General features: G+C 37.4%; 1 protein-coding gene across 8 annotated transcripts in view; it reads left to right on the top strand.

Annotated features, from left to right (window-relative positions):
* The window catches only part of LOC127876395 (chromodomain-helicase-DNA-binding protein 1-like), an 85472-nt gene that overhangs the window by 18543 nt on the left and 53559 nt on the right, over positions 1 to 13370 (top strand). For 2 of the 8 annotated variants that reach the window (XM_052421595.1, XM_052421587.1), the window contains exons 6-17: positions 1455 to 1533; positions 2275 to 2339; positions 3781 to 3867; positions 4699 to 4881; positions 5494 to 5568; positions 5884 to 6020; positions 6392 to 6614; positions 7539 to 7639; positions 8644 to 8959; positions 9419 to 9635; positions 10178 to 10267; positions 12962 to 13152. In XM_052421595.1, coding sequence (XP_052277555.1) covers positions 1455 to 1533; positions 2275 to 2339; positions 3781 to 3867; positions 4699 to 4881; positions 5494 to 5568; positions 5884 to 6020; positions 6392 to 6614; positions 7539 to 7639; positions 8644 to 8959; positions 9419 to 9635; positions 10178 to 10267; positions 12962 to 13152 — 1764 coding nt within the window. Of the gene's footprint in view, positions 1 to 1452; positions 1534 to 2274; positions 2340 to 3780; positions 3868 to 4698; positions 4882 to 5493; positions 5569 to 5883; positions 6021 to 6391; positions 6615 to 7538; positions 7640 to 8643; positions 8960 to 9418; positions 9636 to 10177; positions 10268 to 12961; positions 13153 to 13370 lie in introns of all 8 variants that reach the window. The other 6 variants (XM_052421592.1, XM_052421590.1, XM_052421588.1 and 3 more) reach the window with 6 other exon arrangements.

Genomic DNA, 13370 nt, shown 5'->3' with positions numbered 1-13370 from the left:
CACAAGCTTAAAAATTCATGTTTGCTGTTAATTGTGGTGTTGGGTGTTGTGTTTTAATGTACCACTTAAGGGATAAACATTTCATTAAATACATTTAATAACACACCTTTAGAAGAATTTTGTATGCCTCTGGTATGGTTGCATATAGCAGTCTGTCTGTCTGTCCGGCATTCAGTTTCCATAGTTTTTTCATAAACACTCAGATTATATAGATATTTACCTGATTTTCAGTGTGTGAGTCTACCTGCATGACTTTCAGATCAAGGTTGATTTTTTTTTACATATGGGGATTTTTGATACGAAAGTGGATTTAGGGGACATCTGTGCCCTATGGACACATCCTGTAAATATAATGTTATAATTCTCATAACTGACAAGCACTTGTCTGTATTTGAACAAGTTTTGATTTGTGCATTTATCATATGTTAAATGTGCTTAACGATTTGAATTTGATTGTGCATTGATCATATGTTAAATGTGCTCAATTATTTAGTGTTGCATTAGACACTTGGGCTAAACTATATGCAACATACAGAACTTGGCTTTGAGTTCAACATCCTTCCTCTCATTTAAATGCTAGATGTTAGGTATAGCAAAAAAATGTCCATTTTTAATGAGCCTAGTTCTGGGCTCAATGCATCGCCATGTGCATAAAGTGAGCCTGGTTTTGGGCTTAATGTATCGCCATGTGCATAAAGTGAGCCTGGTTCTGGGCTTAATGTAACGCCATGTGCATAAAGTGAGCCTGGTTCTGGGCTTAATGTATCGCCATGTGCATAAAGTGAGCCTGGTTCTGGGCTTAATGTATCGCCATGTGCATAAAGTGAGCCTGGTTCTGGGCTTAATGTATCGCCATGTGCATAAAGTGAGCCTGGTTCTGGGCTTAATGTATCGCCATGTGCATAAAGTGAGCCTGGTTCTGGGCTTAATGCATCGCCATGTGCATAAAGTGAGCCAGGTTCTGGGCCTCATGCATCGCCATGTGCATAAAGTGAGCCTGGTTCTGGGCTTCATGCATCGCCATGTGCATAAAGTGAGCCTGGTTCTGGGCTTAATGTATCGCCATGTGCATAAAGTGAGCCTGGTTCTGGGCTTAATGTATCGCCATGTGCATAAAGTGAGCCTGGTTCTGGGCTTAATGTATCGCCATGTGCATAAAGTGAGCCTGGTTCTGGGCTTAATGCATCGCCACGTGCATAAAGTGTTGTCACAAATAACCCTGGGCAGTCTTCACATGCTAATCTGGGACTCGTTCTGCTTAGACTGAATTTTTGTTTAGAAGAGACTTACTTTAAACAACAACAAATCACCAGGTTGTTTCTGATAAGCCTGTGCGGACTGTACAGCTAAATGTGGGATGACACTTAATGCACATGCATTAAGCCCAGGTTTCTTAGAAAGAGGCTACAATGATTGCAGGTTTTAATTGTGCAAACGCTCCTTTGTTCACAGTTCTGGCAGGAAGACCCTGATTTGTACGGCGTGAGAAGATCAGGCCGGGCCAAGAAAGAACCAACCAGATACAATGTAGGGGTAAGGAGAAACTCTCCCCCATGTGATCACATGGATAGTAATAATCATGTATGACCCTTGGCGTGTGAAAATAGGTTTTATGATATATGTGCCCATCGTAGGTCTATGCAAGCGGCCTGGTCAGGAGTTAGCACGTCGGGTAATTAATTGGCTGTGTGTCTCAGGTAAGACTCGGGTCTCTAAGGTCAAGGTCAATGTCACACACCAAGGTCACATATTACAAATTTTGAATAAATATGAATTAATAACATACATCAAGTGGGATATAAATTCAACAAATGCACTTGTTGTTTTACATGTATTGCAAATGCTAACTAATATGATGTGTACATTAAAATCATTCAAAAGTTTGAATTTTCCAGCCATTCAATACACAATTGACTTCACTCTGTAAAATACTGGAATTCTCTGGCTGTTTGAATTTACCAGGAATACATATGTTTTAGCTCATCAATAGATTTGTTTAAGATTATCAAAAGGTAATAATTAGTCTCTTTTTCACATGTTTGATGGAGATAATCCCTTGCTATCTCATTATCTCAATGTGACAATAGTGTTACTGCACATGTCTATTGAGTGGAAAAGCATAGGTTGTACACGGACAGTATGCTGTGAAAAATTGGATTTAATTCTATGCAATAAATTCATGTTCAATAATCAATATAATGTTTGAAAGAATTCACATACAAAAAAAAGACAGCGTTTTCTTAAACCATAATAGTCTGCCTTTTCCCATTGTAGCTTGACAGTGACAGTGATGAAGACCAGCCAAAAAGACGCAGGAGGACCACCAGTCAAAGGAAAAAGTAAGCTGCTTATTACCATATTAACCTCCTACTTGGAAAACTTGGCTTAATGATGTCCCATATTAGCCTGTGCAGTTGGCACTTTCGGCATAGGCTGGATTACGGTTAGAAGAGACTTCCATTAAATGAAAAATCCATAAATCCGAAAGTGTCATCCCTGATAAGCCTGTGTGGACAGCGCAGGCTAATCTTGGATGACATTTAACTCGCATGCATTAGGCCAAGTTTTCACAGAACAATGCTCATTTTGGTTGGTTTGTTTCACACGAGGGGACTATCATTAAAAAAAATGTGATCCTGCCATAATTTTAAGGGATCTTTTCACGGTTTGGTAAATTGACAAAATTGAAAAAGTTGTTTCAGATTTGCAAATTTTCTGTTTAGTTATGATATTTGTGAGGAAACAGTATTACTGAACATTTGCCATGGTCTAATATAGCCATTATATGCATCTTTTGATGATTTAAAAACCTAAAAATTATAAAGCATGGCAACGCGAAACGATTGAATAATTTGGAGAGTTCTGTTGTTGTCATTTAAATTTGTGAAACTACGAAGATTGCTTAACTAACGTATAAAATACGCATTTTATGTATGCTTGGCAGGATAGCTCAGTTGGCTAATGCGTTTTTACTTCAGGATTCCGGGGGTCACTGGTTCGAGCCCTGCTGCGGGCTACTTTTTTTTCCTTTTTTAAATTTTATTTTTGATTTTTTACTGGGGCTTTTAAAATTTAATGTTTTTACATTTATCAATATAAAGCATTTAATGACAAACTTCAAAACATGCCAAAATCTGTGAAAAGGCCCTTTTAAATAGTACCACAGCTAGGTTGATGAAACTATATGTGAATATAGGGCCATAAAGTGGATATGGATGTTATTTCAGTTTTCTATTTAGACCATAAGGTTCATGAAACAATTTAAACCTTTTTCTTGGACAACTTGGCTTAATACATGTCCTTAAAGTGTTTCCCATATTAGCCTGTGCAGTCCTTACAGGCTTAACAGGGATGACACTTTCCATTTTATGTGAATGTTTCATTAGGGAAGTCTTTTCTTAACAAAAAATCCAGTTTATTTTGATAGTTTCATCCCTGGCTAGCCTTTGCAGACTGCTTATGCTAATGTGGTAGACACTCACGCCCAGTTTCCCATAGAACATGACCCATATAGTCCTAGTCCTAGCTTTAATAATGACTTATGTAAAAAGTTTGTCAATGCATTCTCTACATTAATGCGTAGTGCTTAATTTTAATGCCTCCATAGTCCAAACATAAAATGCCATTCAGAAATAAATGTATTTCGTAAATTGTACTATTATCGTTATGCAAATTGCTGAATGTGTGATTATGCAACATTTTTTTGCTGTTATTAAAAAAAAGGATTATGTTTATAAATGTTTCATGAATTGCTAACAAGTTGTATGTGTTTGTGTATAGTTCTGATGATTGGAACAGCAACAGCAGTAATAGCAGTGACAACAGTTCACCAGAACGGTATAAGCCACAGCGGGCAACCTCCAACAGGTAGGTTTGCTATTTCCAAGTTTTTTTGTCTTGTCTGTGTTTACACCATGAAATATTTAACAGCTGGTTTCTACAATGCACTGTTCACACCCAGTATAATACTATTGCATAGAGAGCAACCAGTCTAGCAACGATTATGATGACAAAGAAACAGTTGAAATTTCAGTGGCAAATCATAGAACCTCACTCTGGAAAAACAGGGTTAAGGGCATGTGGGTAAAGTGAAGTCCCAGATTAGCCTGTGTAGTTGGAACAGGTTAATCAGAGACAACACTTTGCACCTAGACTGGATTTTCATTGAGAGGTTAAAAACAGACTTCCTGGTTACGAAAAACTCCATTAAAGCAGAAAGTGTCATCCAGGATAAGCATGTGTACACTGCACAGGCTGATCTGCCAAGACACTGATCACACACTGCACAGGCTGATCTGCCAAGACACTGATCACACACTGCACAGGCTGATCTGCCAAGACACTGATCACACACTGCACAGGCTGATCTGCCAAGACACTGATCACACACTGCACAGGCTGATCTGCCAAGACACTGATCACACACAGCACAGGCTGATTTGCCAAGACACTGATCACACATGCATAAAACCCTGTTTTCCATGAGAAAGGCTCAAATGAACATGGTGGCATGGTCCAAAAAATTTACTTATAATTAAAATTGTACTGACATAATCAAATGGGACAAACATGAAGCAGTGTCTGACAAATCTATAACTGGGTCCAATCAAGGTTTTTGGTCTGACTGGTTGGTCACTATAATGCAAGGTCAGTGCAAGGTCAGTGGCCTGTATCATGTCTAATTTTGTCAACCCAAAGGTCATCCAGAAGAGGTCGAAGGCCAGGTCGCCCAGCGAAAATACAAAAAACTGTGGGCCGACCCAAAAAGCACCTGTCTTCCGATGACGATGATGACGATGTGGGTGATAACTCTGAAAGCGATGACGAGGCCAGTCGAAGCTACAAAACCTACACCAAGAGATCTGTGGCACAGAAAGTCAGGTATGTGGTAGAGTTAAGTTCCTTTGAGCTTCGTTCTGGGAAAGCTGGGCTTAATAAATATGCGTTATGTGTTGTCCCAGATTAGCCTGTGTAGTTTGCACAGGCAGTTTGCACAGGCTTATCATGGATGATACTTTCTGCTTTTATCAAGTAAAAAAATTTTTTTTTTAAAGGAAGTGTCTTCTAAAAGAAAATCCAGTTAAGGTGGAAAGTATTGTCTCTAAATAGATTTTCCAGACTACACATGCATTAAGCACAGTTTTTGCATAATGTGGCTTCTTTAATGGTGCAATATGTTCGACTATTGTGTTCAGCTTTTTTGCATCAAAAGTTATTGGATTTTTGAGGCACTCTAGTCTGCTTCCTTGGAAGAAAAGTACTTTTTTTGTCATTAAGGGGGATGGTTCAAATGCTTTTAGAGTGGCAGTTGAACATGGCACATGCAAAATTATTTCATGTACACTTACAAAGGCCAGCGGACATGGATCAGCAACAATAATCCAGAGAAGTTCCTTTTGTCCGAAGGATATTTGTGAAAAAGTTAAATCATATTTTGAATAATATACACACAGCTTATAATTTTTTTAAAGCTGTTGTTTTTTAACGCTGCAGGGTTAAAGGTCGTGGAAGTGCTAGTACCTCAAGGGTTACTGCCACCCGACGTGGGGTCACTACAAAAACTGTTAGGTAAGACTGGGTTTTCAGTCTAACCAAACATGCTCCTCGTGTCTTGAGATTGTACAGATGTACTGGTAGTATGGTTGAGGTTGAACACATGTAATAAGGTAGAGGTTATACAAAAACTGTTAAGTAATATTGGAACTTCAGTCTAACAAGACATGTGTCTTTTGTCTTGGGGTTGTTCCAATGTTGTATTGAAAAGATTTAGTATGGCAGTGGTTGCACATATGTCGTATGACAGAGGTTGTACGAATGAAGTATGGCAAAAATTAAATTAATTTTTTTATGCCTGTAAAATTCTTAAATATATTTTCATTTCAGCTATAAGGAGCAGACAGACGGGGAGACGGACAGCGATGACATCATAGAGGCCCCCGAGGGTGATGGAGTGGAGGTGGAGGAGGAAAACACAGAGGGCATTGAGAGGATTCTGGACCATCGGGATGGTAAAAAAGGAGGTACATGCAAGCTTCATTGGACTTGAACCAGATTTCTGTTGGTGATTACCAAAAGGAGGCTAGGCTGGCAGCAGTTATTCATGGTGCCTTGCCAGTATTTGTCTATTGTCAAAGTTGGGGCTTACTAATTAAATTGTTTTTTTTACTTTCACTTTTCCATTACCTGTAAGATTTTTGGTTCAAAAATGAAGTTTATAGTTAATATTTAGCCAGAAGAAAAAGGAATCCACGCTACATGAAAGTCATTACAAGCAGTGAAATACTGTTAATAGATATGTTTATTAGGCATTCTTTGTCTATTTCATTGTATTTGAATTTTTCCCAGCATAAATGAAATGCATTAATAATTTCCAGTTCTTAAATTGTTACAGCTACGGGTGAAAAGACAACGATCTACAATGTGGAAGCCAATGGAGACCCAAACAAGACATTGCCTGCAGATACAGAATGTGAGGTTCAGTTCTTTATCAAGTGGAAAGGATGGGCTCACATCCACAACACATGGGAAAGTGAGGAAAATCTCAGAGCTCAGAAGTTCAGTGGGCTCAAAAAGCTGGATAACTATATCAAGAAAATGGATGAAATCAATGAATGGTATGCTATTGCTTAATCATGCCCTCCTTTGAAGAAATGCTGGTATATTGCTATGCAGTTGTCACTTGGTCAGATGGTTTAGGAACAAATCACATAGCAGTTTTTATGTGACTTGTTAAAAGAAGTAATTTTCATGAATTCTTGCTGAATGATTAGCATGATCAGTTGCATCCTGTAATCAAAAGATTCAAATGCAATCATGCATAAGAGATTCCAACCATTGAGTGTGAGTTTACAACAAAAGTTTATACATTAAAGTTTTCTTTCTTGACCAAAGGTGCCAGGTTCTGCTGCAAACTGGGCTTAAAGCATTTGCGTTAAGTGTCATCCCAGATTAGCCTGTGAAGTCTGCACAGTCTTATCAGGGATGACATTTCCGCCGAGACTGGATTTTTGTTTAAAAGAGACTTTCTTTAAACAAAAAATTCAATAAAGGCATAGAGTCATGCCTGAAGGCCTGTGCAGACTTAACAAGCAAATCTTGGGTGACACTTACCGTGTATGCATTATTAAAGCCCAGTTTCCCAGAAGGTGGCTCATATAAAAAAGTGTGTCTGGCGTCTTGTTGGCTCATATGAAAGTGTGTCTGGCGTCTTGTTGGCTCATATGAAAGTGTGTCTGGCGTCTTGTTGGCTCATATGAAAGTGTGTCTGGCGTCTTGTTGGCTCATATGAAAGTGTGTCTGGCGTCTTGTTGGCTCATATGAAAGTGTGTCTGGCGTCTTGTTGGCTCATATGAAAGTGTGTCTGGCGTCTTGTTGGCTCATATGAAAGTGTGTCTGGCGTCTTGTTGGCTCATATGAAAGTGTGTCTGGCGTCTTGTTGGCTCATATGAAAGTGTGTCTGGCGTCTTGTTGGCTCATATGAAAGTGTGTCTGGCGTCTTGTTGGCTCATATGAAAGTGTGTCTGGCGTCTTGTTTACAGGAAGCGATTTGCTTCTCCAGATGATATTGAATACTACGATGTTCAACAGGAATACAATGAAGATCTCTACAAAAACTGCCTGCTTGTCGAAAGGATCATAGGTACCTTACTCTGCAATTTTAATGATTATAATTTTATAATGATCCTTGAACCAGTTTAAATTGTCAATTGCCAAATCTATGATAGTTTATAAAAAAGTCTCATCTCACACACAAAAAGCAATGGGAAAGAAAATTGGTACAAACTGTATGGAAATTTGTCATTTTGTTTTATTGTGGGACTGCTTTAGAGTTATGTTTTCTTTGTTGGAACATATCTTTTAAAGTAAAAATGAAATAGCTTGTTTATGTTTAAAAAACTGCAATTTTAAATTTGTAGTTGTTGCTTCTTCTATCTGACATTATTATTGTTAATTGGTAAATATCACCAAAAGCATAATTTATACCAGTCCGCAGACTTAAATATTTTTTTTACCATGTATTTCCACTTTGTAATTATAACCATAAAAGAAAAAAAACAAACTATTTGCTGTAGACATTTTGTTGAGTCTAAATGTAGACATTAATACTTCTAGCTTGTCAAATGACACTGACCTTTATGTATGGACGTAATAATAACCCTTATGATGAATATATTGTAAGTGCTGAAAATAGTAAAAAGCAGATCCTATTTATTTACTCGCATGTTCTCATTTTATCGTAAAACATGTTCACACAAGCAAAAGTATGTATGAATATAGGACACAATGTTATTGTCTATTTTATGCTAACAAAGTTCTTAAGTATCTATTTAATTTTGGCAAGTGATAATACATATATAAGCCACTTTGGTTTAATGCATATATGTCCAGTGTCTTCCCTGATTAGCATGTGCATTCTTCACAGGCTAATCAGGAATGGCCTTTCCCTTTTTGGTATTTTTTTTATTTAAGGGAAGTTTCTTCTTTAGCAAAAATCCAGTTTAAGTGTCATCCCTGATAAGACTGTGCACACTGCACAGGCTAATCTGGGACAACACTACGCTCATGCATTAAGCCCCTTTTTCCCATAGCCTAGCTCATATATGTGTGTTATGCAGATACTAACAATAGACGTTTCTGTTTCAGCTGAGTCTTTCCAGAAGACCTCCAATCAGGAGAACGGCTACCCAGACTACCTTTGTAAGTGGATGGGCCTCCCGTACTCTGAAGTGTCTTGGGAGGACGGCGAACTGCTTGCACATAAATTCCTTGACAAAATTGAACACTTTAATCAGAGAAACAAGTGTCAGAAGATCCCCACAAAGTTGTCTCGAGTTCTGAAAAGCCGTCCCAAGTACTTGCCCCTGAAGAATCAGCCCTCGTTCATTGGTGGGGAGGATGAGTTACAGCTTCGGGACTACCAGCTCGACGGTGTTAACTGGCTCATGCACTCATGGTCCAAGTAAGTGATATAGGAAATTTTGTTTTGGTAAAACTGTGCTAAATGCATGTATGTAAAGTTTTGCAGTTCACATAGACTAATCAGGGACGGCACCGTGATCCTAAACTGGATCTTTGTTTTGAAAAGACTTTCTTTAAACGAAAAATAAAACTAGAAATGGCACGGCAGAGGCCGACGCGTATTCCCACGCCGCAGTCTGACCAAGGGGCGCCCCTCTGCCGCGCCATTTCTAGTTTGTTATTACTTCAGAATTGACTGATTAATATTTTTGGTATTTAATGAAGTGATAATGACTTGAGAAACTGTTTTTTTTCAAGGCATTTAGCAGAAAGATGCAGAGATTTCAGATATTCCTGAAGTTAATGTTCCTATTGCAATGTATAACATATAAATTTGTTTTCTATTACTATAGATTCATTACATGACGTAACAAATGTTACTCTTTTTTTCCTATTTTAGAGAGAACAGTATAATTCTTGCTGACGAAATGGGTCTGGGTAAGACAATACAGACAATAGGTTTCTTAGCGATACTCTACAACACCTATCAGTTGTATGGACCCTTCCTGGTGGTGGTTCCACTCTCAACAGTGGTCGCCTGGCAACGAGAGTTTGAAAACTGGTGCCCGGAAATGAATGTTGTTATATACCTTGGCGACGTCAACAGTCGAAACATTGTAAGTGTTGGAATATTTTTATTTATATGTGTTTTTTTTATAGGTTTTCTGTAAGTTTTTAAAAAGAATTGCTTTCTCCATTCGTCCATAATAATGTTATCTGATAGAAAGTATTTTTTATACAAGCAAAGCTTATGAATGGTAATTTAAATGTACATTTTCTAAAAAAAACACTTTCAAAGCTTAATTAATTGTATGATTTTCTTCTGTAAAGTTAAAAAAAACAAAGCCTTTTCCTGCAAAATAAGGTAAACTTAAAAAGGAAAACCCCTGCTCAATAAATTACTTTCATTTAGCACTCAACTACTATTTGCTACATTTTCCTTTATATACTACAAATTCTAGATCCATATTATCTGCATGTATTGATTACACATTTAAATTGATGAACTTACTCCATTTTAAGATTGGGAACATTACAACCATCCCCTTTGACTCATCAAATTTGATTTTAAATATCAACAAAATGCTTGAAATTGAGCTGTTTTGGAGTATGAAATATCAACAAAATCCTTTATATTGAGCTGTTCTGGAGTTAACAGATTCGGGATTATGAGTGGTGTCACCCTGGCAACAAGAGGTTGAAGTTCAATGTGGTGGTCACCACGTATGAGATACTGCTGAAAGACAAGGTAAACTGGAGATTAGAAGGGACTTCCTTTAATGGAAATAGCATTTAAGAGGAAAGTGTTATATGCAGGCTTCTCTGGAACAACACTTATCATATATATATATACAGGAGTTTACACACAGGCTGGACGGAATGTAAACACACCATTTAGAACTTTATTTGTACAGATATCTTACATTATTGAAATACAGTTGCAAAAATCTTGAGCGCATAAAGACAGTTTTTCTTGCGGTTTGTGCAGATATCTTATGATTTAAAAATAAATAATTGAACATGTCTGAAATTGGTGCCAAAATTTCATGTGTGCAGCCTAATCGTGTAAATGAATGATGTACACATAAAAATTTTGACCAAAAACAAGGCTTATTAAATAAAGTAATTTTAATGTATTACACATTGCCATAAGCAGCATAGCAAACCGTCTGTTATGCACTAGTTATAATTCTTAAGAATTTTTTTTTTAAAGTTATTTGAAAAAAAAAGCAACACTTACTGGTGTGTTTACATCCATTTACGTTTAACTGTGAATCCCACAAAGTCACGTGATCCTGCACCCTTTTTATGTCAATCATTGTTTTAATGGACATTATACTCAGAGGTGGAAATCACGCGATAGTCAAGATGACGACGTCTTAACTGAGTCTGTTATTTTTCGCAGTTTTATACGCTTTATTACTTCTGTTTATTTCTTAAATGACGCTCATTTTTCAGCCATATAAGTAAAAAGGTGATAAGCGTTTATTTTGTATTCAAATTCGCTATATATCGCAACTTTACTCCCACCAATTTTCTTAGTGGAGCCCTTATTAGGTCATCCCGCTAAGAAATTTTGCACCGAGTAAAGTCCAGATAAAGAGCGAATATTACTATGAAATAAAAGCCAGTAACTTTCTTCCTTACATGGCCGGAAAGTGAGCGGAATAAACAAAGTAATACAAGTAATACAGGGTATAAGCAGAGCTCCAGATAAGGGCCGTACAGCCGTAAATACACCTTTTTCATGAAGATTTACGCATTTATTTTTATAAACTGGACGTACAATTACGACATTAATATCCATTTTACGCATTTATGAAAAAAATCTGGCCGTACCGATACGTCTGCGTCAGCGGGGCATGATTTGTTGGTCTCTAACCTAACGGCGCTTTTCGTTAATTTAAATTACCGAAAAGTTGTAGAATGGGTTCATATATTATTGTCTATTCTGTCGCGTGATTTCCTGTAACTTGTAAATCTGTCAAAAACGATATGTCTGCGCGCAATTGAATGCCGGCTTAACCTAAAGCGGCTCAAAACAACACTTTGTTGTCATATAAAGACTACATACAGTATCTTCTAACCATCCTGACATTAAATCTGTAAACCCAGAAAAAGACATTGTCGCCCCGATATTAAACGATTTGATTGCATCGGTGGCGTAAAACGTTAGAACACACGATGGGAAACGGATGTGACAGTGAAATAAGTGTTTATTTACTTAGCTTACTAGTTGGCTTGTGTTTTCTTGTCAAGAAAAATGAAGAAATAGTATTATTCATGAGTTTTAATGTGTAGTTGTATTAGCATCATAATTCAGAATGGAAAACCTAATACAGTAACTGTTAAAGAAGCACATATATTTATTATAATTGCTGCAAATGTTTCTGTAAAGTCAGTTATACACCCTTCAATATCCAAGAACACGGGTAGTACAGTTCTTCCTGTATATTTGTATATGGTAGTACAGGTACTAATTGATTTTAAGCGTTACTCTTTTTCTTTCTGTCAGTGGCAGTACCGTTACTAATATCACAAATCCTTATCTGGAGCTCTGGTATAAGACGACAAAAAATACCTGCCTCTGCATGGACGTCTCCATCTTGTTTATCATGTGATAGTCATGTTAGTCATATTTGATTTGTGTTGCCATATTTCAATGGTGTTACTTCTGAAGTATATCATTCAATCAACAAGGTTAAAATGCATAATGATATACTGAAAAGCATGTTGTTATGTTTTTATCCCGGTAGGGTGGCATATAGCAGTTGAACTGTCCGTCAGTTCCTATGTCCGTCCGTCCGTCTGTCTGCCTGTCCGTCCGTCTGAAAACTTTAACATTGGCCATAACTTTTGCAATATTGAAGATAGCAACTTGATATTTGGCATGCATGTGTATCTCATGGAGCTGAATATTTTGAGTGGTGAAAGGTCAAGGTCATCCTTCAGATCAAAGGTCAAAAAACAAAATCCAAGGGAAGTAACAAGCTTTAAAGGGAGATAATTTCTATTTTATATCATTTGGCAGGTACAGATCATTTTCACAAGGGAAGTAATATTTTTTAAAGGATATAATCTAAAACAAATTTTAAGTTCATGGTCATCCTTCAAGGTCAAAAGTCAAAAAATACAATCCAGGGGAAGTAATATGCTATAAAAGGGAGATAATTTCTAAACCTGCCAAATGATATATTTAAATTCTATTTCAAAGCGGCGCAATAGGGGGCATTGTGTTTCTGAATAAAAACATCTCTTGTTTAATTTTCTCTTAACACTTTGTACACATTTTTTTTCCAAACACTTTCAGATACTTACCTTATCTTTACTAAGTTTTTCTATGAATGAACACTCTTAAGAGCTCTGTAATGCAGTAACAAACAATGAAGGTAAAGAACAATATGCCTTCAACCAGCACGTACATAGTATATGTATTTTCCAGGCTTTCTTGGGTGCTGTGAGTTGGGCAGAGCTGGTTGTGGACGAGGCTCATCGACTGAAGAACACAGACTCCCTGTTGTACCGGACCCTGATGGAGTTCAAGTCCAACCACAGACTGCTGATCACGGGCACACCCCTGCAGAACTCCCTGAAAGAGTTGTGGGCCCTCCTTCACTTTATCATGCCTATGAAGTAAGCTGATTGTTAGGGCTATATGAATGTGTGTAAAGTGTTTTACCACAATAGATTGTTCTATCTGCACAGGCTAATCAGGGACAACACTTTCTGCTTAAGTGGCATTTTTTCATTTGAAGTCCATTTATAAAAAATCCAACAAAAGAGGAAAGTGTCTTCCCTGATGAGCCTGTGCACAAGCTTATCTTGGCTGTCACCTTACGTACATGCATTAA

This window comes from Dreissena polymorpha, chromosome 4 (assembly GCF_020536995.1).
Source record: "Dreissena polymorpha isolate Duluth1 chromosome 4, UMN_Dpol_1.0, whole genome shotgun sequence".
Lineage (NCBI taxonomy): Eukaryota > Metazoa > Mollusca > Bivalvia > Myida > Dreissenidae > Dreissena > Dreissena polymorpha.
Note: the sequence above shows the minus strand (reverse complement) of the source record. Positions and strands in the feature narration are given on the sequence as shown.